General features: G+C 51.6%; 1 protein-coding gene across 3 annotated transcripts in view; it reads right to left on the bottom strand.

Moving 5' to 3' along the window:
• Positions 1-18,759, bottom strand: part of CUEDC1 (CUE domain containing 1) — a 76,274-nt gene extending 57,515 nt beyond the window's left edge. For 2 of the 3 annotated variants that reach the window (XM_067020902.1, XM_059047739.2), the window contains exons 1-2: positions 18,685-18,756; positions 11,443-11,548 (exon numbers count right to left, since the gene is read on the bottom strand). In XM_067020902.1, coding sequence (XP_066877003.1) covers positions 11,443-11,445 — 3 coding nt within the window. In that variant the 5' untranslated portion in view covers positions 11,446-11,548; positions 18,685-18,756. Of the gene's footprint in view, positions 1-11,442; positions 11,549-18,684 lie in introns of all 3 variants that reach the window. The other variant, XM_067020903.1, reaches the window with a different exon arrangement.
• Between the last annotated feature and the right edge of the window lie 5,096 nt (positions 18,760-23,855).

The following is a 23,855-nucleotide window of genomic DNA, read 5'->3' as shown; positions in this document are numbered from 1 at the left end:
GAAATTCGCAGGCAGAAGAAAGTTTCTGTTCCAAACTAATTTTCTACACTTTTAGAGACAGCTGTCTAACTAAAAGCAATGGTATTCCTTAACTGGAGCCACTGTCCTCATTTTAAGATGCTCCAAGGCAGCAAACAGTAAGAATGCTGCTGCTGCCCACAACTGACAGCCAGTATTATCAAGCACGCATTCTGTGCTTTACCCACGCTTACCTCATTTAACCCTAACTCCAACCCTATGAGGCAGAGGTATTATTATCTCTGACTTACAGATGACAAAATTAAGACTCAGAGAGGCTAAACAGCTGCCCAAGAACACACAGCAAGTTAAGTGACAGAGCCAGGATTCAAACCCAAGTCTATCTGACCCAAAGATGGGGCCCTAGACCAGGGCCACTTAAAGCAGGTCTGCAGACCATTCAGAAACTGTTAGTCGTGGGTCCTTGGCAAGATAAGCACAGGAAAAGAGAGTAAGTAAGGATTTAGAGACGTTTCTAGCAATTTGATATTGCTACCACATTCAAGCATGCGACGGCAGACTTGCCTCTTTGAATAGGGAAAGCATAGAGACCAGTTAAGACTTGTGCAGAGGGTCATGCTCATCGGGCCACATATCCATCCCCAAAAGAATGAAATAAACCACCTGTCCTTCACCTCAGAGTCTGAGAAGCGCTGTCCTAAAGCGCTCTGCAAAGACGGGCATCTATGCCACTCAAGTGAGGCCACCCCCTCAGTTGCCCCCCCTCAGCAAGCAGTCTTCTAGCAAGGCACTCCTCAGGCTCTTATGTGCCCACAAACCACCTGGGCATCTTGTTAAAATGCAGACTGACTTGGGCAGCCCGAGGTGGGGCCCAAGACTCTCCATTTCTAACCGGGTGGCGTGGGTGCTGCTGGTCTGGGGACCCAACTTCGAGGAGCAAGTTTCTAGTGGCACATCACACAGGGGCAGAGAAGGCTGGTTCCAGAAACTCCACCAGACAAAGCCAGCCAGAGCGAGCCCAGCAAAGGGCCCAAGAACAGGCTCTCGCCCCGGGACTGGCTGTGAGGGGGCAGAGGCCCTGCATGGGACCGGTTCCTATCGCAGGCAGCCCTAGCAACACACCTTTCCCACCCCAACCTGAGCCTGGGACACCAGGGGCCCTTTTTTTTCCTGAGTTGCAGAAACAAGGCCTTAAGGGCAGAGAAGAGCGGCTCTGAAGCATTTGCTACCTATAACCAGACCCTAGGAGAGCAGGTATTCTGATTAAACCATGCTTCCTGCCTCAGCTCTGCTCATGCCACCCTGTAGCTGGATCTCGGACAGTGATGCCCTGGGAGGATTACCACACGTGTGCTTGGGTCATCCCTGGAGGGCAGAAATGGCTCCTCAGCGGCCACTCCTGTGACCAGAAAGGGCCACGAGCAGGGGAACTCCAAGGGGAAATGGTTCCCACTTCCTTCAGGTTACCTGTCCTATTCCCTGGAAGTTCTTGACCGTAGAGACTTTCCTCCTGATTACCAATCTGTCTCTCCTAATTCAACTTATGGCCCAAGGACTGAAGGACTATGTACTTATTAAAGGGGCAATTCACAGTAAAAGGCTCAGACCTCCCACTCATTCAGGGATTCACTCTTTCATTCAAAAATATTTATGGGGCAACTGCCACGTGTCAGGTACCATGATGGACTCGAAAGACGAGGGATACTTCCTCACTCTTCTCTAAGAAGTAGGGAATAAATGACTGAAGGGGCCATGAAACGAAGCCATTAACTAAGGCAGGGGGCACTGCGTCTTCCTGGAGCCAGAGGGAAGGCGAGCTTCTGCACAGTACCTTTCACATATGCATGGACTTAGGGAAAGTCAGTCCGAGGGTGGGGCTGGGCACTTGAGGCTGATGGTACCTGACAGGAGCTCCTTGACTTGACTCACAACAGGGTGCAGAAAGGCCTGAGAGTTACTGACACACACAGCAAACACAGAGGGGCGTGACGTCCAAACCAAAATTGTCTGGACAAGACACAGACCCAACTCTGGGGAAAATCAGGCTGAAAAACCAACTCCGGATCTCAGCTGACTCTCATGAAACCACGAGGCTCTTTCTTCTTTGCAAAAGCAAACCACATTCTCCTACCTCCAAACCCTGCCATGTGCTATTTCCCTACAAGATGCTCTCTCATCAATGTCAGTAGTACTATCGCCCCTAATTGTGATAGCCAAAAACATCCCCAGACACTGCCAATGTCTCCCAAGGGGACAAAATCATCCCCTATTTGCGAACCCTGCACTGGAGGGATGGCCGGAAACCCTGGCTGTGCATGAGAAACACCTGGGGAGCTTCTAAAACTCACCCATGCCTGGGTCCCACCCCACACACATTCTGATTCTGGTCTAACATTCTATACATAAACAAGAATGTCTGTCACTTTACAGGCCCTTAATGTTGCTTTAATGTGCTGGTTGACTCATCCATTAGACGGACTCTCTCCAGAAGCATGAACTCCATCTTTTTTTACCCTCTCTCCACAAAGCTCCAGACAATGCTCCATGCAGTGCCTATTTTATGCTAATCAGAAGAGTCTGGAAAGTTCTTGAGCCCTCTCCACTCCCACTTCAAATGAAGAAGCCACTTCAAATGGCACCATCTCCCCCAGATGCAATAGTAGATGACAAGAAGAATCTACAACCTCCAAACCTCAAAAGCAGGAGGGGACAGAGGAGATGGGGGCCGATGAGAACGCAGCCACCTGATTTTGGTCTCAGTGTCCAACCTCTGAATGAGTCCCCCTTCATGCTCTCCTGTGGGCGTGAGGACCATTTGCTAAATGGCCAAGACGCCCACCTATGTATACTCAAGTTTACTGATCAAGTTTGCTGATCCCCCACTTTCTTTGACCAGAATGGGGGCAGCAGCAGCTGCAGAAACTCCAGTCTACCTGATTGAACGCTGTTTTCCTCAGGCTGATGGTGACTTGAAAATAAATGCAGGCCCAGAATCAGCTCCTTTCTGAGCTGGAAAGGTTAGGATCTTTCCCCACACCTCGCTCAAGGATCCCCAGGGGGATCTGGAGAGCTGATTGACAGAAGCCTGGCCAGTGTTAACAGGTAACTGATGTAGTCAAGTTCATGTCCTGATTTCCCATCTCCCCACACCTGAGGCTGCCCCTGCTGGTCACCTCTTGGGACAAGGCCAAAGAGGGATGGAGTGTCAAGGGAGAAGATCTGGCTATTAACCCCTATAGCCGCTCTAAGTGGAAATGCATTCATCATTCACACATTCATTAACAAATGCATGGAGAATACCTTTAAAGTGATATAGGTGCTTAGAGAGCAGACATGCCATTCTTCCCAATTTTTATACTTGAGTTAAAGACAAAATGAAGGGAGGGAAATCCAGCGGCCAAGCTCCCTCAAAGACAGTAAAGGCTATTCAAGCTCCCAAGATCAGCTTTCTCACTAAAATTCACTGGCTAATACATAAGAATGTAAATTGCCATTTGGTTACATTACACTGAATGAATGACTTAGTATTTTCTCTGACATTTTCTCATTTGCTATTCATTGCCCAAAGGATGAGTGAGTCTTAAAGATCTGCTTCAGGTGGCCCCGGCTAGCTTGCTAAAATCCATCTAGGGCAGGGGTCCGCAACCCCTGAGTCTCGGATCGGTAGCCATCCGCGCGGCCAGTTAGGCACCAGGCGGCACAGCAGGAGGTGAGCGGCGGGCGAGACAGCGGAGCTTCATCTGCGGCTCCCCATCGCTCGCACAACCGCCTGAACCATGCCCCAAACCCCCCAACCGTCTGTGGAAAAACTGCCTTCCACGAAACCGGTCCCTGGTACCAAAAGGGTTGGGGACCGCTGGTCTAGGACATCGAGGCTTTCCATTGTAGGAGGCCAGAAGGATAGTGATTTTTTTTTTTTTTCCAAGCTTCCTCCCCTCCCCTCAATTACACACAGACACACACACCCTGTTGCCTGGAGACGGAACACATTCCTCATGCTTACGTTTCTTTTCATTCTCCAGAAGCAGGAGCTGTGGAAACTGGGGCCTCCAGGAAACAAGCCTGGGGCGGGGGAGGGGGGGACCCAGAGTGACACTTCCTCACCAACAGGCCACCCCCTCCCCGCTGCCCCCCTTTCCTCCCCGGGTCTGAAAAGCCCGCTGGCTGGAACTGAAGGGCTCCCACAGGGAACAAGGCCCCCTTTGAAAGCCGGTGTTGACCGCAGCCCGCCCGGGGTTGCCATGGCCACGGTCCTCCTGGCAGCCCGGAGCCGGCGCAGCGCCGGGACACCCGTCCTGACCCCCTCCCCGGGGCCCCGCGGGCCCCCGACACCCCTCTCCTGCACCCCGCAGCTGCTGGAAGCGCCGATTTTCCTCAAATCAGAAAACATCCTCCTACAGGGGACGAAAGGGGATTAAGGCTCCCCCCCGGAGCAGGCCGGCGGCGCCTCCCTCCGGGCCCTGCCTCCCCGCCCGGCCATCCGCTCACGGGGACAGGGACCCGCACGACCTCTTTCTGTCATTCATTCTCGCCGTGCCCGGGGCCCAGTGGCCGGGGAGGTCGGGAGGGGCCGGCTCGGCCTCGGCCTCGGCCTGAAGCCGCGGGCCGCCGGGACCCCGGGCCTGACGGCGGCAGCCGGGCAGCTCCAGCCTCTCCAGGCCCACGTTCCTCCCGGTCCCTCCCACCACCACCCCCACCCCGCTCCGAGAAGCCAGAGGGAGCTGGGCCTCTGAATAATTCAGCCTTCAAATTGCTCTGTGGTCGGAAGGGTTTCTTCATTTATTTTTTAACTCTACAGGATCTGCAGTTTCACCACGGGAAGCACTTTAATCCCAAACCTGTATCTGGTTTGAGACCCAGGGCCTCCCAGGACTGCAGGGAAGGGGTCACTGAACTTCCAGAATCCAGCCAACCGCCCACCCAGCACCAGGGCTGGGAAGCGGCTGCAGGTCGGGAGGAGGGCGCAGGCCTCCAGGGAGGAACTGAATTACTAGAAAGCCCTGAGCATCAGCCCCCTAGACTGCCTCTAGGGAGCGATCCCCAGCCACCTCCAGCCCCCCACCCTCCCAGCCCACAGTCCTCAGGTTCACTGTGACCCAAGAGGCCTGGAGCACACAGTGTTACCACACGGCCGCAGGTCCCTGGCATCGGCCAGCTTTGGCTTCCGTTAATCATATCAGCTAATATTTTACTGAGCTTCCATATTTCATATAACCCTCACAATAACCTAATGAGGTAGGTACTATCCTCATTTCACAAGTGAGGAAACAGACTGGAGGAGGTTAGGAAATGTCCCCAGGTCACAGAGCTAGCAAGTGAAGAAGGAGGATTCACACCCAGCTGTCTCATTCTAGATGCCAAGCCTTAATCCCCATGTTACATGGCCTATGTATACGCTGCGCACAGCATCCTCAAAGAGCAGAGCTAACTCAGCCCAAAGAGGTGAAGAGCCTTGCTTGTAGTCACACAGCCCACTGGGGCAGTGTCGGAGGGGGACTGAAATGCCATAATCTGGGCTAATATCCTTTCCACAATCACAGTTTCAACTACCGAGGCATCCATATGTACACAGGTGAAGGCACACTCAAAGTACTCCCTCTTTTACAATGTTACAGTCTAATGGCCTATAAACGTAGCTTGAGCCCTGGCAATGCCCCATGCTAGGCCTGTCCACTCCCTCCAGTCTCTGCTCCATGACCTTCCAACAGACATCTCCCCTGCCTCCACCAAAACTTAAATCCCCTCCCACAGCATTATAATCTCTCCCATCCCCCTTCAGGGCAGTGCGATCTCCAAGATCCCGAAGGAGAAACCCCACACCACCCTGCCAGCTCATGTTTATGCAGCACTTTATAGTTCTCAAAGCTCTCTTACAGACATTATCCAATCAACTCGACAACCTCTGAACTAGGTAAGCACCAGCACCTTTCTGAGGACTGCCCCACCCCCATTCACAGGGGAAAGCCCCCCGAGCCAGGTGGTACTATATGACCATGTGTTCCTAATCATCACTGCTTGGAGCAGCAGGAGACAGCTGACACAAAGGAACAATCAGATTCTTTCCTCAGGAATCTGAATCAAGGTTCTGAGAGGGCTTCCCTGGTGGCGCAGTGGTTGAGAATCCGCCTGCCGATGCAGGGGACACGGGTTCGTGCCCCGGTCCGGGAAGATCCCACATGCCGCAGAGCGGCTGAGCCCGTGAGCCATGGCCGCTGAGCCTGCGCGTCCGGAGCCTGCGCTCCTCAATGGGAGAGGCCACAACAGTGAGAGGCCCGCGTACCACACAAAAAAAAAAAAAAAAAAAAAAGGTTCTGAGATACAATTCAGTCTGATGGTTACTGGAAGGAGGATGGGTATATTTGGGGGCTGAGGACCCATGACATCTGGCACACATGCACAGATGCAGTGGCATCCTGCAGTTCCAAGCACTTGGGAGGCCAGCCGTATTTCCTGCCCTTGATGCCTCCATTCCCCTGTGGCTTCACATAGCTCAAGCTGGCTTCTGTTACTTGCAGTCAGTAGAGTCTGAACTTACAGATGGGTGGATAATTATCCTCCTTTTGCAGATGAGGAAAGAAGCTCACAAAGGTGGAGTGACTAAATGAGTATCACATGACCAAAATGTAGTAAAGGAGAGGTTAAAATCCCTGCGATGTGACTCTCCTTCAGTGCCATCTCTTGCCTGCTTCCCTGGATTAAAGAGAGTGGCAGGTGCTCCCTTCTTGTTAGTGTTAAAAAAAAAAAATTATAACTGAGGATAAGTGATTAGGCTGGAGGCACTCCAGTGGATTAAAGCCAGAGACAAGAAATACAAAATCCTCTCCTTTGAAACCACGAAGACAACCCTTTGCTCCTCTACATTTCCCAGCCTCCTCTGCAGTTAGGTTGGAGCCATGTGACCAGTTCTGGACAAATTAAATGCACACAGAAGTAACAGGTGTCAGTTCCTTGCTAAGGCAGTTAAAAGCCAGGGACTGGGGAACTGTGATGGCCCCATATTCCAGATGGTGTGGCTACAGGTGGGGGAGGGCTGTCTCACCCACGTCAGACTTTCCATGAGCACAAGTGAACCCTACATGGTGTCAAGCCACTGGGATGTCAGGGTTTGATTATTACTGCAGCACAGTCTAGCTTCTCTACTGGCTGAAACACACAAATCATTCAACCGGGGCCCTTCAGCACATTTCTCTGGTCTGCAGGATGCTCTATTTGTTTGTCTAACATTCATTTGTTCAACAAATATTTCTAGAACATCAAGACTAGATGCTGTAACATGTACATACAGCCAAGAGCACAGCAGTGAAAAAGACCCAATCCCTCTCCTCAAGATGCTTCCTATCTGGTGACCCACAGGCCCTACATTGGAACCAAAAGGAGCAGTCTTACAGGTGTGAAAGCAGGACCTCCCACCCAGCCACTGGCTAAACTGAACCCCAAGAAAAGGTAAGCTTCCAGGAGGCAAAGACGGCTTGTCCCAGCGACTCCAGGAGGGTAGCAGCCAAGACTGAGTCCGCACCACGTTTTCATACCCTGGGCTCTACCAGCTCCCCTCCTGCCAGCCATGCGGCCACACACAAGTGCCTCCCTTGCCCTGGGCACAGAACAGAGGGGAGAAGGCATCAAGGAGGAGTCATCAAGAGAGCAGGTGGCTGGTAGAAAACAGGAGCAGCAAAAGACATGGCTCATCTGCCCTCAGCCTCTTCTGCAGCAAGAGTTATCTCCTCTGGGAATTACACCCCTGCTTAATTTATTTTAGCCCCCAAAGTCCCCAACGGCTGAGCTTTTTCCCCCTGACCCCATGTAGTTGAGGGCCAACCAGAGAAATCATCACTCTGTCTCTTTCTGCCAAACGCTAGATGAGGAGAGAAGTGAGGCAGGTAGGGCCACCGCATACAGTTGTGCGGGCTGTTCACTGCACAAGGTGCCCATCCAAAGGGGCAAATGGGGCTGGAATCCAGCCTGTGCTCTGCTTACCAAGATACACACCCCGGAGAAAGGGTCCCTTCTTCTAATTCACACAAAGGTGTCTGCTCTATGCTGTGGCCCCAGAAGCACTGGAGCAGAGGCTTCTCCACAAGGAGCGAAGAAGTTCGGTGATGGGTCCATGAGAATGTACTGTACTAGCCTCTCTCAGTTTGGGGTATATTTGAAAATTTTTACAATAAAGTTTAAAAAGAAACCACATCCCACTCAGTAAGCAGCTGTATTACTTAGACATGTTACTTTACCCCTTAGCCCTCAGCCTTGGTTCCCACATCTAAAAAGACAATAATCCCTGGCTCATAGTTTGGTACAGGACTAAATGAAATGACTGAAGTGAAATGCTTGAAACGAGTGAGTCCTCTTAAACATGGGAGCTGTTAACAGTAGCCACTGCTGATGGCTGGGGCAAGAAGGAAAACGAGGCAAGATGGGGGCAGCGGGGCCTTGCGGAGAAAAGCAACCGCTCTGGGGAAAGTTCGCCATGAAGCCAGAGGGTGTCTGAAAACACAGCCGTATTACCATTCCTAAATTGGGTTTCCAGGGGGGCTGATCTGAGGGAGTTTACTTGCAATCCCTCCCTCCCAGGTGGACTTCGAATTCCTCTGGGGACTTCAGCCTCAGCTCACAATCCAAATGACAGTCCACAGAAAGGTCACAAAGAGTGGCTCAGAAAAGGATGTGACCCCCAGCTTCCTCGCCAACTCAGAGACAAACAGGGCGGCTTCTGGGTGAGGCGGGGCAGGCAGGGAGTACTCACACCTGGGAGGCTCCTATCTGAGTTCTAAAGAGAACAAGAGGTCCCCAAAGACGTCCCAGGGGACTCGGGCGTTAGCACAGGGAGGGCCCCACCCCCTTCATGGGGTGGAGTCCAAGTGGCCATTCATGTCCCTCAAGGTCAAAAACTATGTTTGCAGTGTCTACTTGTATATGATGAATTGTTATATTATTATCTTCAAAATTATCACTGCTATGCATGAATTTCCCCAGTGGTTTGCCATTTTAAAATGACACACACCCCAATTTATTTCCCCTTAAGGCCTGTTCCTTCCCCAGAGCCTCACGGGGATGGAGAGGGCTGGAGGTGGCAGTGGCACAAAGCTGGGAGCCCTTCCCAAAGCCCCTGGGGGGGATCTCACCCTTGGCTCGAGCTACCAAGACCCTCTGTGTCGGGCCCGGCCTCTACCTTGGGATACCCACACAGAAGGCCTCTGGTTTCAGTCAAATGCCATCTCACTCACTCATGCTTTCTTTTCTTTCTTCTTTTCCAAGATGAAAGCTAATAGGATGATTCATTCTCTTAAGTCAACTCATGAGAAGAAAGGAAGTCACCCAAGTTCCCAATTCTCTCTCCTTTGAGCACCAGCCACTCCATCGCTCACCCGCATATGCATTTCATAGAAATGCAATAACAAAGAAGAATTTCCACTAAAAAGCCCATTCTTCACCTTGCCTTTCATGTCTCGAGAATTTGCTATCTGTATCCACGGCAGTTAGTTCTAAGTTTCTGAAGCTGTCACAGCTGAGGGCTGAGCTGGGATGTAAAGACAGGCTTCCGAATAAAATGTGATAGGAGAGCAAAGAGACACATGGCGCTTAAATCCACAGGGCAGCCCCTCACGGCAGAGAGTAAAAATCCACCCAGAAAATGTCCTTCTCTGTCCCTGTCGGCTCTCTTCAGCTCTGTCCCAAACTTAGAAACAGCTGTTTCCCTATAACTCCAAAAAAAGCTCTCATATGCTCCATCTCCTCATTCTTTCCAACACTGTGATCTGCACACTTAATCTACCTCCAGGCTCAGCTTATCCCTCCCTCAGCTTGTCAAATAAGAAGAGGAACAGTCAAGGAGTAAGAAGTACAACAGGACAACAAAGCCCTCTTGGAAACATCATCTACAGACTCAGCAGCCTGGCTTTCTGAGTTCAGATCCCAGCTCTTCAGTTACCTAACTGTTGTGACCTTGGGCACGTTGACTTAAGCCTCTGAGCCTCCGTCTCCTCATATGGAAAGTGGTAAATAATACTGTACTCATACAGGGCTGAGTAAATAAATGTATACTCTTAACATGTATAGGAAGGTGACTGGCATGCAATAAATAAGTAATAAAAATGTTATCATTATTAGACCACCACAACCATCTAGTGCAACAGGGATTATTATTACCAGCTCTAGTTAACAGATATGTTCAAAAGCCATTTGTTGCCGGGGTACAATAATAGATTAACCTCAAGAAAAGTACAAATTAAGAAATTAAGTGATCTGCTCAGAACAACACAGATGACACAGTCCATACGTGGCAGAGCTCAGCCTGGATCTCTCATCTTGGACTCCAAATCGCACACTCAGAAATTTCACACTTTAACACGCTCCCTTCCTCAGGCATGGAAATTTGAGAAGTCCCATGGATCAGCATCAAAAACAGATTTCAATTCTATAAGCCCCAGAGAGTGGCAGTATCTCAAGAGAATGTTGCAGGATTTGCCAAACAAAATTAATTTCCATTTGTTTTCATATTCCAAGAAAATATACCAAAACGGCCTTATACCACCTCACCAAAGGTGTCAAAAGACCCCTCAAGGCCAAGGATCACACCCACCTCAACAATAGTTCAGGCTCCCTCGGGAGGCTCCCAGGCTGTCAGCAATTTGCAAAAAGGGTCAGTGCAAATCATTTGGGAAGGCATTTGTGCAGGCCTGGCCTAAGACATGTAGACTTCCACCAAGCCCGTAGTTTTTAAAACCATGCACTCTCTTCACCCTTGATAAATAGCAGCCAGCCTACAGAAATATTTCCATTACACCCAAAAGCCTGCTTGCCACCACAACTCGTTGACATGGATGTTTCCAATTTGAGGAGAGCTCAACAAAGATATCGAGAAACACCCCAACCTTTCCAGCAGAGGTAACCATTCTGACATTTAGGAAACCTCTGGACACTAGTAAAGGATGTTTGTGGACACAGATTATTTGGGAAACATATGCCCTCATGCCCAAAGTCTAACTATATCTAATACATGGATTGAGCCCATTTCTTCCAGCTCTGTTATGAACGTTCATTCATTAGAAGGTTTCTACATGAGTACTTTCATCAGTGCTCTTTGTGTATTTCAAGACTGTGATGAAATCATCTTATGGCCATGCTGGAGAGAACTAGGAATAAAAAGAGTTTAGCACTGTAGCCCTGGCTCTACCACTAACTAGCCACGTGATTTCATGAAATGATGATAATAACAATAATAATAACAACAACAGCAGCAGTAGCAGCAGCTAACATTTATTGAGAACTTATGATTTGCCAAGCACGTGCTAAGGGCTTAATAAGTGATCCTCATTAGCAACCATTAGGGGATATTATTACTCCCATCGTATGGGTCAGGAAACTAAGACTCAGAGAGCTTGAGTAACTTGTCCCAAGAACACAGCAGCAACATGCAAGCGTAGATTCAAACACAGGCAGTCTGACTTGCAGTTCTTAACTACATACCATAGTTCTTTTCAAGGTGCTTAATAACCCAGGACCACAAATTCCTCTAGGAGCCGTCTGGATGATCTTCGAAATCCTTTCTGGCTTTGAAATTCAGTGATTCTCTCTTTTAGAAATAAAATGAATTTATGATTTCGAGGAATAAAATGCAATGATGCTCTAGCACTGCTAAGGTGGGACGAAACATCTGTGTCTGCCACACCCAGATCCGGTCAGGGGAGGAAAAGTGCTGATTTTCTAGGATAATGATGCCCTGTGAAACCACCAGACTGGCCCCAAACCATCTCAGGAAAAATGACAAGCTTGAAGACAGCATCTTAGAAGATGCTCCAACTTGCAAACGTCTGCAAGTTCTCAACTATCAGCTCTCAAACCTTCATTTGTCTTTTTTTTTTTTTTTTTTTTAAGGAAACTCAAACGCAAGAAGACGCAAGTTTTAAGGATACTGGTACAAGGTGTGGGTAGGCCTCGTGGCACATTTACACCTGGCTTTCCTCTCAGCTCTGCACCCGCTCATGCAAAACCCACCTCATCCAGGTAATCGGTGTTTTACAGCTTCCCTACAACCTCCCAGCTCAGTAGTCCTGTAATCATGCGGGGTTTTGCCCTGTGCACACCTGCTGATATCTTCCTTCATACGCTGCCTCCCAGCCCATAGACACACACATGCTCAATGGCCGCCTTCCCCGACTCCAGCTCTGATTCCTCTTCCTCCTTTCCCTGCTCAGCACAGGAGTTCCCTGCCCACCCACCTTGCCACTAGTGGCAGCCAATGGTGAGACTTCTCCCAGCTCACTTCTCTCACTCGCCCTAGCTCCCGCGCGTGCTCTCTCTTCTCTCTCACTGAGCTCCTGGTACAGCCTGAAACCGAAACTAATCTCAGACCTGAACGAAGGGAAATCGCTTCCTACGCCTGATCACCCTATGCGACCACAAAGAATCTTCTCCTCAGAGCTCCAGATCTAGCGTGTCGGTCGCCGGGAAAAACAGAGTTCTGCAGGTGCCTGCTAAAACTCGATGCTTCCTTAATGAATCGGCAGGAGGAAGCAAGAGATCCTCCACAGGGTTTTCTGTTGCTGCTGCTTTTCTTTAATTTGCACAAGTTAATTTAAATTCACCCCAGGAAGTAAAGTTCACCACTCCGTATTTTAAATTCATTTTCCAGCATCGGTTCATGTTTGGCTCATTTTTAAGCAGATTCTCTTCGGAGAGCAAGCCTTGCTCCCTTTGGAGATCTCTGCAGCCATCTTGCTTGCTACGCAGCTTAGATGGCTAGACCACATGCTTTTCCTAAATTTGAAAAATGCAGCCTTTACTTTCATGCTGGGAACAAAAACAACAACTACAACAATAAATGAACATAATGTCTGCCCTTGAAACCCTTTCAAAGAATTATTATACATTTGGGGAAAAATCCCAAACTGTTCTGTTCATCATTCTTGCCCCCAGCATGCTTTTGGATGCCTTTCTCTGCTGCTGGGGGCACCGTGTAATGATTCAGTTGTTGGCTTGGGCAAAACAGAATTGAAATGGTAAATGTACTGGCCCAACAAGTGTTTGGTAAAAGAGTAATAACTTGTGGATCGTCTGCTATTTACTCTTCATTCAACAAAGTTTACTGAAGGCCCTGTAGGTATGCCTGAAGCTCATCTAGGTGCTCGGCCAGGAGGGTGAATCAGATGACCGCTAGCTCCGACTGGGCCATTCTCAGAAACATCTTGTGAGTAGGAGGTGAAGCTTTTCTCTAGTGCCAACAGCCAGACAAGCGGTCAACTACTTGCAGGTCTCCTGCAGCCCTCTTCACGAGGCGTGGACTCCATCCAGTTGGGCTGTGGAGTGCCCCCAGAATGCATCCCCTCTGACACAGGGCAGCACAGAGCTGTTGGGCAGATGTGGTTTGTGTCTTGGCTCATTAATTAATGAATGAGCCACTTACAGTGATGGGCATTCTTCAGTCACTTCAATGGTAAAAGGAGGGGTTGGGCCAGATTTGAGCAACATTCTAGCTCAAAAATTCCAGCTCCTTTTCCCCTCCCGTTGCTGAGCTGACACAGATCTCGAGGGGTCTCTACTTCATCTGCCTGCCTCCAAATGAAACCTCTTAAATCACAAAGACAAATGGAACTTCTCCCCATTTCTAAAGACCTTCGGGGAGGGCCACCCCCCTCCGCTCCTGTGAATCACTTGTTCTCACATCTCACATCCCATCTGCAACACTGTCCTCAGACCTTACTCGAATCCTTCCTCTGCAGTTTACATTCATTTGCCTCTGGTTCTGCTTCTAAGTACGGAGAGACAAGAGTGAATCACTGTGTTCTGAGCAAAAACTCTTACAAGATTTTTATTTCTTCTTCATCATGTTCACTGCAGGCAGTATAGGAGGTGACTTTAAAAACCACAAAAGCATCAAGGTAGCCAAATAAGGCAAGGGCGTTGCAGGATCCAGAAAATTCGACCCTCGGTTCTACTCAGAACTCACAGAGTGGGAGAGCGATATACTCTGTGGTCAGATCAAAAGCCCATGGGGCAGCAGCCACCTTTACCCTCACACAGCTCAAGTGCCCCCTCCTGCAGGAAGCCCTCCCCGTCCCAGTTCCTCTTCTGGCTGGAAAAGCATCCCCTTCTTTAGCGCTTCGCCTCAGTGCAGCATTTGCCATGGCAGCTGGAGTTCTAGGCCGACATGTTTATCCCTCCAACTAGACTATAGCCATCTCTCAGGCAGGGGTCATGTCTTAGTGATCTTTGTACTCAGGGTCAGGCCCCAGGAGAGTGTCTGGCACTTAGCCAGTGGTTCTCAGTAGGCTGTGCTAGGCTGAGCCCTCCAGGCACGTCCCAGTGATGTCTGAATTTTGCATTATCATCCTTTCACCCAGAGTACGCAACCCCTCCAATCCCCCCACCCAGCATCCCCGCCTCTCAGCCCTTGGCTCAGTAAGGATCTCTCTGAGACTTTCTCTAAAGATGTAAGCTCTATAGCCAGGCCCCTTGGGTTAAAATCCTGGCTCTGCCAGTCTCTAGCCATGTGACCTTGGTCAAGTTATTTAACCTCTTTATATCTCCATTTCTTCACTGAAAAATAGATATAATATCTCATAGGATCTTGTGAGGATGAAATGAGCTGATCCACGAGAAGCACTTGGAACAGGGTCTGACCCACAGCAAGTGCTCAGTGAGAGATGGAATTATTATTTCCCAAGCCTATTGCTTCACAGAACCCCTGACCTGCCCCTGGCAGCTTCCACTCTTGACTGACATTGGGCCTACCCTCCCCCCACTAGACCCCCTTCCTCCAGGCCCCTTCTGCCCGTTCCTCCAGGACCAATATTAGCATTAGTAAAAAAAAATAATAGAAAACCATTCAACCCTTTTTACTGGTTATGGTCCTCCCCCCACCTCCCCCCACCCACCAGCTTAGAGGGCAAATTCTCCAAAGAGAAGGGAGAAGAGTTGGGTCCATAGCAGGGCTGCGAACGCCGGGTCATTCTGCCCCCAACTACGTTTCTCTGTCATCCCTTGACATTTCAGCTCGTCATCTCCCCTCCGCTCAAAATTTAAGCCTCACCCTACCCCATCCCACCCCTTCAAAAGCCAGCCTCAGCCTCTAGTTTTTACCAAAGATCTTCCTTAGCAATAAGAAGCCTCAGAACATTAGCACCCAAGTGAAGAAATAATAATAATAATAGCAGCTTCTGTCTGGCATAGATCTCCTTTCATTTTTTCTAAAGCTGAGAAACTGAAGCATCTACAAAGTCATAGAGTAAGACGGAGAGCTGGAATTGCAACTGGGAATATGTATGTAACTTCAGATCCTGCATTCTAAACCACTAAGCTATTATGGAAATGGGCACAGAGGGGCCAGTTTGCCTCCTAGGGCTGGAGGTGAGAGGGATTTGGAAAGTTTTCAGCCCACCAATCATTCCTCAGTGCATTTCACATTTTATGAAAAGGGAGTTTATGTTGACAGGCGTTGTTCCTCTATTTATTATTCATGATCTGTTTTAAAGATAAGAGCTATAGCTGCATTATTAGGAGTCCGTTATATTACTCTGACACACCAAAGATGCCTACTGGGAGGTTAAAAGCAGAGAGCCTCAGAGCAGAACTGAGTGAGCCGACATAACCAGCATTCTAAACTCACCAACCTGTGGCAGCTGGTGTAGCGGCCGACAGACAAGTCCTGGCCACCGATGAATGTGAATCTCTAGTCACCACAACGGGACCCTTACATCCCACCAACACAGCTTCCAAGTTCCAAGTCAGGGACCAACTGCACCACAGTGTCTCCAAGGCCCGTTATGGTTGTCACTTCCTGTAAGTCTAAGAGCCAACAAAACAGAGACATCACCTCCTCCAGGCCACCTTGTATAGTCAGAGGTGATCCCTGTCTGACTCCCAGCTTCTTTCCCCCCAAGGCTCCAGGATACACCTGCCTACGTTGCTTATTGCCAGGATTGGGGGAATCCATCAGGGCAAAGTAAACGTAGGAAGCTCTGAAGGAACAAACTAGTCTGACTGCTACTACATGCTCAACACTGCTTGCTAGGCAAAGAAAAATCTCCATGAACTACCACTGTCTGGGGGCACTTGAGCCTAAGAAGGGCTTCTCAATACCAAGCAGAGAAGTCACAGACAGCAGACCCTACTAAAGGCTCTTCCAGATCCCCAACAAGTATAAATGCCACCAACACCTGAGCAGCAGCCCAGGGCCCAGTGAGCTTTGGCTAAGAAAGGAAAGGCAGGCCAGGTCTCCTTGGGGGTGCACTGGGGATGGTGACAGCCATTCCCTCTGGCCCCGACTTGCCTAGTCCAGAAGGATCTAAGGAACCTACAATACCTCGATCCTGGCCTTGAACAACTCTGCCCAAAGACCTCCTCAAAAGGAGGAGTGTCTTTCACACTTACACTCTCCACTGAAGCACCTTCTCCTACCTCAACCCCATGGCCCCAAGAATGAGCTGGGGCTATTAAAGCACCTGGCTCCTATTCTGTTGAAACACCAGAATATCCATCCCTCAGCCTAGTCCCTGTATTTACCTCTAATTCAACAGTTCTGTGGCCCTGGCCCAGTTAGTGCCCAGAGCCTCCTCACCACATAGACAGCAAAATTAGCCCCTGGAGAAGGGCCACCACATCGGCCCCCATCCTCTGGCTAGCTGTAGGGAGCTGGGATCTGGTCCAAAGTTTCCAGGTCTCCATGGCCACAGCCCAAAGTTGCATCGGAAGGTCATGAGAAAAGCCCTCTTGAGAGGTCTGCTCTCCGCACCCTGGGACTATTCACTGACCCGACACAAAGGAGGGAACTGTTCTGAATGGCCTAGGCTGGATCACAGACTCTAGATCAGGGGTCTCAACAGGGGCCCCAGTTCCAAGGGGCACAGTGACCTTCTGATACTGCATACAAAATGTGTCCTGGGCTTCCCTGGTGGCGCAGTGGTTGAGAATCCGCCTGCCGATGCAGGAGACACGGGTTCGTGCCCTGGTCCGGGAAGATCCCACATGCCGCGGAGCAACTAAGCCCGTGAGCCATGGCCGCTAGGCCCGCGCGTCCGGAGCCTGTGCTCCGCAACGGGAGAGGTCACAACAGTGAGAGGCCCGCATACCGCAAAAAAAAAAAAAAAAAAAAAAAAAAAATGTGTCCTTACACACATGCACGTGTCAGAGGGAGGGAGGGGGGAGTTAGAGTTGTCACCAGATTCTCAAAGGGACCCATAACCCCAACTCTGGCCCCAAGCCCCTCCCCGCCACCCCGTCATACCATCATCCCTAGACCATCCTAGCTGCCCAAGGTCTCTCTCCTATTTAAGTATGTGCCCAGGCCCCGAGGCCCCACTCCTGATCCCCTGTCTCCTGCTCCTTCCAGCTGCAGAAAGTGAACTGGGGTGGGGTCCCACACACACCCTCCAGCTTCCTGGTGACCTGAGCCAGGTTTCTCCCTCCAGCCCAGGGATGCCATCCTCCATTCAAACTGAGGTTCCAAAGGCCTTGACTGCCAACAACAGAGAAGGACCCATTTCACACTTGATCCCAGGGGGGCCAAATCTCATGGTGAGACAACTCCCTTCATGAGAGAATTCCTGGTGTCCCTCACCTCCTTCAGGCACACCTGGCCAGCTCCACCCAGGCTGTTAAGATGAGCATGCCTGGCAAAGAAAAGGAATTAGAGGCCCAAGCACCTCCCAGAGTCCCTTCTCCCGAGCCGGGTGGCTCAGGGTGCTGCAGGATAACTAACAGGAAGGCTTCCTCCCCGTGCTCAGCGATGCTCCTGCCTGAGGCTCAGGTGGGGAGTGAGAAGGTCTTGTATCCTATATCACCTCTAGGACAACTGAATAAATTCCCAGTCACCCTCCACTCTCACCACAAAAAGGAAAATCTAAAACCTCCCTCCGCTTAAATCAAATTCCTCTCCAGGAATTCCACTTCAGTATAAATTTCTTGGAACTAAAACTTCTTTTAACGGGAAAAGAAAAGGGCAAGCCCGTGCCAGGTGTAAGACAACAATGCAACCAGAAAATGAAGAGGAAAGAAAGAATTAGCGCCGACACCAACCCCCTGGAGCTTAGAGCCCCGGGCACTTAGGGCCGGAGTCGGGGGGGGGGGGCCGGGGGAGCAGGGGCGGGGACAGTGCCTGGTGAACTTTCCCTGGCCGAGCTACGAGAGATGCAGCTCCCAGGGGACAGGGTGGAACGAGAAAAAGCTGAGCCGACCTGTGACATCGGCGGGGACAGGAAGCGAACCTCCCCTTTTCCTAAAAGGAGCTCTGGCCCCGGCAGGCGCCCCCCGCCCCCCCCACCCCACCGCCAGCCGTCGCCAAACAGCCAGCGCCCCCCCACACCCGGCCCGGGCCAAGCGGGGAGGGGCGCCCACACACACAAGGGGGAGCGGCCGGGGAAGGGGCTCCGGGCGGCGCCGGCTCGCCGAGGCCTCGCTCGCTTTCCCCGCGCTGCCCGCCCGCGACCACCCCTCTCCCCGCGCGCCCCGCTCCCAGCCCCCAGGTGCCCGCTCGCCCCGCGCGCCCGTGGCCCGGGAGGAGGCGGCGGCTCGGAAAGGATGCGGGGCCGGACCCGCCGCACGAGGCTGGGGCGGCGTGGGCTCCCGGCAGCCGCGGCGGCCGCCCAGGGAATCAAACTCGCGCCCGCCCGGCCCTCCCGGCGGCGCCTCGGAGACCGGGCCCGGGAAGGTGGGGCCGGGTTGGGGCCGCGCGCGGGCCGGGCGGCGCCGGCGGGGAGCGAAGGGAGGTCTTACCGAGCAGCCGCGCGCGCGTCCGCTCCCCGCGGGCCGGAGGGGCCGGGGGCTGGGGGAGGGGCGCGATCCCGCGGCGGCGGCGGCGGCGGCGGCGGGCCGGGCGCGGCGGCGCGGCTGAGGCGCGGGAGGCGGGGAAAGCGAGGCGCGGCCGGCTTCCTAGCGGCGGGAGGCGCGAAATGCAGCTGTCCCTGCGCGGCCGCCGCGGGGCCACAAGTAGGGCTGCGCGGAGAGGAGCGGGACTGCGGGCCGAGCGCCGGCCGGGCGGCGGTCCCCAGACCCTCTCCGATGCAGACCCCTCGGAGAGAAGAGGGAAGCGGTATCGGGGTCCGCCAGTAACGCAGTCGCGGGGGCCGGGGGCTGCCAGGCCAAGACGAGGAGGATCCCTGCCGGACCCCCGCAACAGCCGCGGGGACTCCCGGCTAGCGGGCCGGAGGGCGTGAGCGGGGAGTCTCGGTCCCGGGCAGAGTGGGTGCTGGGCATCCTGCCCCACCCTGCTCGGGGAGCGACGCCGGGAGGGAGACCGGAGACCTCGGCTGGGGGCGGGGGAGACCTAAGAGCTGGACTGCCCGAGAGGGTGCAGAATGTGGACGCGCATCTGGGACCTGGGACAGCTGTAGTGGAGGGGAGGGAGGCCCCCCGGGAGTAAGGGCTCAGGAAAGTAAACAAAATAAAAGGCTGAGGTCAAAGGAGATGGTGGGGAGGAGGTCAAGAAATCAACGTAGTACCCATTCACACCATCAGATGCCACCTGCCAGCTCCCCATCTCCTCTCAAACATACCAGGTCACTTCAGGGCCGTCTGAGCCCTGAGATCTCCCACAGAAGAACTTGTTTAATAAATGGGAAATCAACTTTGGCTCTTCTTTTCCACATGGTTTAGTTTCAGACTCCAGCTAGGGGGTGGGTAAGGTGGGGCAGGTGGTGGGTGACCTGTCAATCATCCAGCTTTGAAGAGGAGCTACCTAAGGAAGGGATCTGAGGCTGATGAAGGCCAGAATGCAGTTCCAGCACTATCCCCAGAGAGCTTGCCAAGGCCCGCACCCTCCTGCTGGATAAGCGTGACTTAGAGACCCACTTGCCCATCTGAGTACAGATCTTAGGGTACAGCTCCCTCTCCCCTCCTCCCCTGAGGGTTTGCAGTCCCCGCCTGAGACAAATCAACGTGCTCAGCCACAGAGACATCTAAAGGTAAAAACCACAAACCAGAGTGCCCCAGACGCCCATGTGTTTCCATCATTTGCATGTCGAGGATAAATTTCTTCAGCAGGTTGGGACCCTGGGAGAGGGAGAAACCTCAGAACCACGCCTTCTGGGGAGGCCCAGCAGTAACTAGCGTGTGGAGTTGAGCTCCAGGGCCAGTTTCCCAACCCCCTCCCGGGGATCTCCTCTCTCCCACCCACCTGTCCCCACGCCCCTTCACTTGGTGGAACATTCAGTTTTGGGGGCCCTTGAAACTCCAGGAGGTGATCCCTAGACCCCAGGTTAAAGACCCTTAATCTGGAGGGACTGACCCATGCCTCCGTGCTGACTCCTGTCTCCTTTCCCAAAGTGGTAACCGAGAGCTCAGGATTTATCCTCCTCACTAGATGATGTTATACTTGCTCACAGTGCAGTTCATCTGTCACTTTTCTGCTTACTTGCAAGGTCCCTCTGCAGTTCCTCTCCCTGTCACCTTTTGGCATTTTGGAGCTGGGAAAATGTACCCGCAAACTTGGAGATTTTGCTGTTTACACTGGGAGCCCAGTGCTCACAAAACCTTTTCATCTATTACTCATATAGTCATCAAATGAAACTGATCACCGTAATGGACGCTCTTCCTTGAAGAACACTTCTTAGGCGTTGGTAACATACTCTTCCTCTCCGGGCTGTCTTCCTGGAAGCTTTTCCTCAGACTCCTTCCCTGCCTCTCACACCCCACTGGGTAACCTCGCTTGCTCCCACCACAGCATCTGAGCTGAATGTTCCCCAGTACCCCGGGCCAGCCCACCCTCCTGGGCTCAAGCCCCTCACACCCAGCTGCCTACAGAGGCTTTCCACCTGCAGGTCCCCTGGACACCCCAAATGCAAGGAGGCAAGAGGTCTGGAGCATTTTCTTCCCAAGCCTCCCCGACCCCAACCCTGGCTTCACAGCTGGAAACCTCAGTCCGAAGTGTCCCTTTCCCCCCGCAGTCTATTGGTTATGGAGTCCTGTTCCTTCCTCCTCACTCTCCCCATTCTTTGTTTCCCTGGCTCTACCCTGGTTTGGGCCCCTCTTGTCTCTGCTCATCTCAGAGCTTGAGATGTCCCTTTGCTTTCAAGCCCAACGCTCCTGCCTGCCTCAGGAAACTCTACCAGTTCTTTCTCTCCTCCCCGCCCCCCTCGCCTGCCCTGCTTCATACCCACAAGCACTACAGAATGTGCCCTGGTAAGACACCCGTACCCCAACCCTGCCCTACCCTCAGGCCATTGCCCTATTTCTCTCTTGCCCACTCATCAGGAGACTTCCCCTAAGAAGAAACCAACCTTACATCCTCTCTCTGCTTCCTCAGTCCCCATTCAATCCTCGAAATCCAGCTTTCTTCCCCATCATAACAGAGACACCTTTCCATAGGAGGCACCAGCCGCTCCCAGTTATTTCAACCCACTGGCCTCCTCCCCACCTCACCCTTGGGCCCGCTTGTCACCTGGGATGCCCTTAACTCCTCCTTGAGGGGACTCTCACCCCCAAGGCCTCCTATCCTCTTGATTTCCCTACCGACTCCTTCATTTTTTTCTCCTTTTGGCCATGCCACATGACTTGTGGGAGTTTAGTTCCCTGACCAGGGATTGAACCCGGGCCCTCGGCAGTGAGAGCGCCGAGTCCTAACCACTGGACCGCCAGGGAATTCCCACCAACTCCTTCATTACTTTAGCTCTGCCTGCCTCAGGAACTTTGCCAGGGCACAGTCCTCTTCACTTTTCCATAAATCCTGCAATTCCCGGGGTGCTCTCACAGAGGGAAGAGAGCAGAGTGGGTACCAAGCCCTGACCGTGCCACCTGCTGCTGCATGACTCTGGGCAGGTTACTTATCTCCCTCTGTGCCTGTTTCCTGATTTGTATTTGGGGCTCACAACAGTGCCTACCTCAAAAGATTGTGCTGACAATTAAATTCACACGCAAAGTGCACAGAACAGTGCCTTGCACCTTAAATGTTCAATAAGTGCTGGTATTGGTATTATAAAGAGTGTGTTGATGGCCCATTCCTGCACCTGCCCCATCTCTTGAACTCCTGATTGGACAGGCCGCACCACAACTGCCTCACCTTCAGCATGGCTGGTCTGGAACCCTTCATCTCTGCATCTCCTGTGCCAGAATTCTCTGTCCCGGGAGGGGGCACGTCCCATTCGCTCAAGCCACCAACTTCACACACTGCCTTTCTCCTCTCCACGTTCACACCCCTAAGTAAACTTGGGCTTACTACTGCCTGAATTTCTCTGGACTCTTTCCCCTCTGCATTACCACTGCTCAGGCCACAAGGTCCCCCTGCCTTTCAATCCGTCCTCCTCAATGCTTGCAGTTATTTTCTAAAGCATAGACTGGTGATGTCTCTGCCTCGTTGAAAAGATGTGGGTGACTCCCCAGGGCTGGGAGAATGAAATTTAAATGCCTTAGGGAGGCCCTTCCCCCAACAGGACGTTTCCCTTGGGGAGTTCCCCAGCCCAGGACAAATGGCAGGCCTGAATGGTGACAAGAGGGGTGTGGCTGAGGTTTTGGAAGCAACCACATGGTCCCAGCCATCAGGGGACCCCCTCCCCTCCTCGAACCACTAAAGGCACCTTAACAAGGCCCAAAGTGGGAAAGGAAGCGGGGTAAGTAAGCATCCAGATAATCCGCGTCATCCTATCCCTTTGTCCATCTTCACTGATTTGACTGAGAAACTCAGAGAAAACGTTTAAAGAATTGGTAATTTCACTTCAGGGCTTTGAAAGAACACATGGGTGAAATATGGAAACAGTGGCCCCCCAAAATGAGTAAATAACGCCCTTCTAGGACAATAACTAAATGGATGCCTGTGGGATTGCCAGTCTGACTCCCACCTGAGAGAAGGATTCCCTGGGACTCTTACCCTTTCCTAGAGTGCCCCTGCCAATGTCACGCCTGTGGCACTTCCTGTGAACCCTCTTGCCCTTGCGTAACTAACTGTTCCCATGCCGTCCCTTTGTCCATCCTGCCAGCCTGTATAAAGCACATGGTATTGTAGTTGGTCTCTAAATGAGCTCCTGGGAGGTAGGGGGTGTCTCCTGTCTCAGTGCCCGCACCTCCCAGCCCAAGGCCTGGCTGACCCAAGAGTGAGTAAATATTTGCCAAATAACTGACTTCTGACAGGTGGTGAGACACGCCTGGTTTGCCCTTACAAAAACCATGTGTCTTCCCTTCATTGGTAACTGTTTGTAAGGCTCCAGGGGTCCTGCCTTTCTGTTCAGAGGCTGTCAGCTTGTCCTGTACATGGTGGTGGGGTGGAGATTAGGTGTAGATAAATGGAACTCTGTGCCACCATTAAAGTTGTTTTTAAAGAATATTAAATGTCTATTAAAATATTCAAAATATGTTATGGGAAAGGAAGGCTACAAAACAGTATATGCAATGTGAGGCTATTTAGTAATTTTTATTTAGTTAGTTATAAACCTAGAAAAAAACATGCCAACATGTTAACAACTGTTGGGTGAGCGTTTTATAGATAACTTTTACTGTTAGTGTTTTTCATATTTTCCCAGATTTTCCAAACTTCCTACACTGAACATACATTCCTTTATAATCATATATATATACACACACACACATATATATATATAGCTTTCAAGATCGTTATGTATGGGGACTTCCCTGGCAGTCCAGTGGTTAAGACTCCACGCTTCCAACTGCAGCGGGCACAGGTTTGATCCCTGGCAGAACCCTGGTGGAGGAACTCAGATCCCACGTGCTGAGCAGTGTGGCCCCCCCCCAAAAAAGTCATTATATATGACTGCAAAGAGGAAAGTTAAATATAAGTAACTTTCCTCCATAATTGTGTCTAACTTAGACTATTTCAATCCAGTTGCATGACCATTTTTGTTGACTTCCTGTGTACTCATACTGAGACCCCAAAGAGGAACAGTATGTAGCCCCTCTTCACCCCCCCCTCCAGATCTAAGGGCAAGGTGGATATGGAGCAG

The sequence above is a fragment of the Kogia breviceps genome, chromosome 19 (genome assembly GCF_026419965.1).
Source record: "Kogia breviceps isolate mKogBre1 chromosome 19, mKogBre1 haplotype 1, whole genome shotgun sequence".
NCBI classification, from domain to species: Eukaryota; Metazoa; Chordata; class Mammalia; order Artiodactyla; family Physeteridae; genus Kogia; species Kogia breviceps.
The sequence above is the reverse complement of the archived record's forward strand: the minus strand, read 5'-3'. Positions and strand labels throughout refer to the sequence as shown.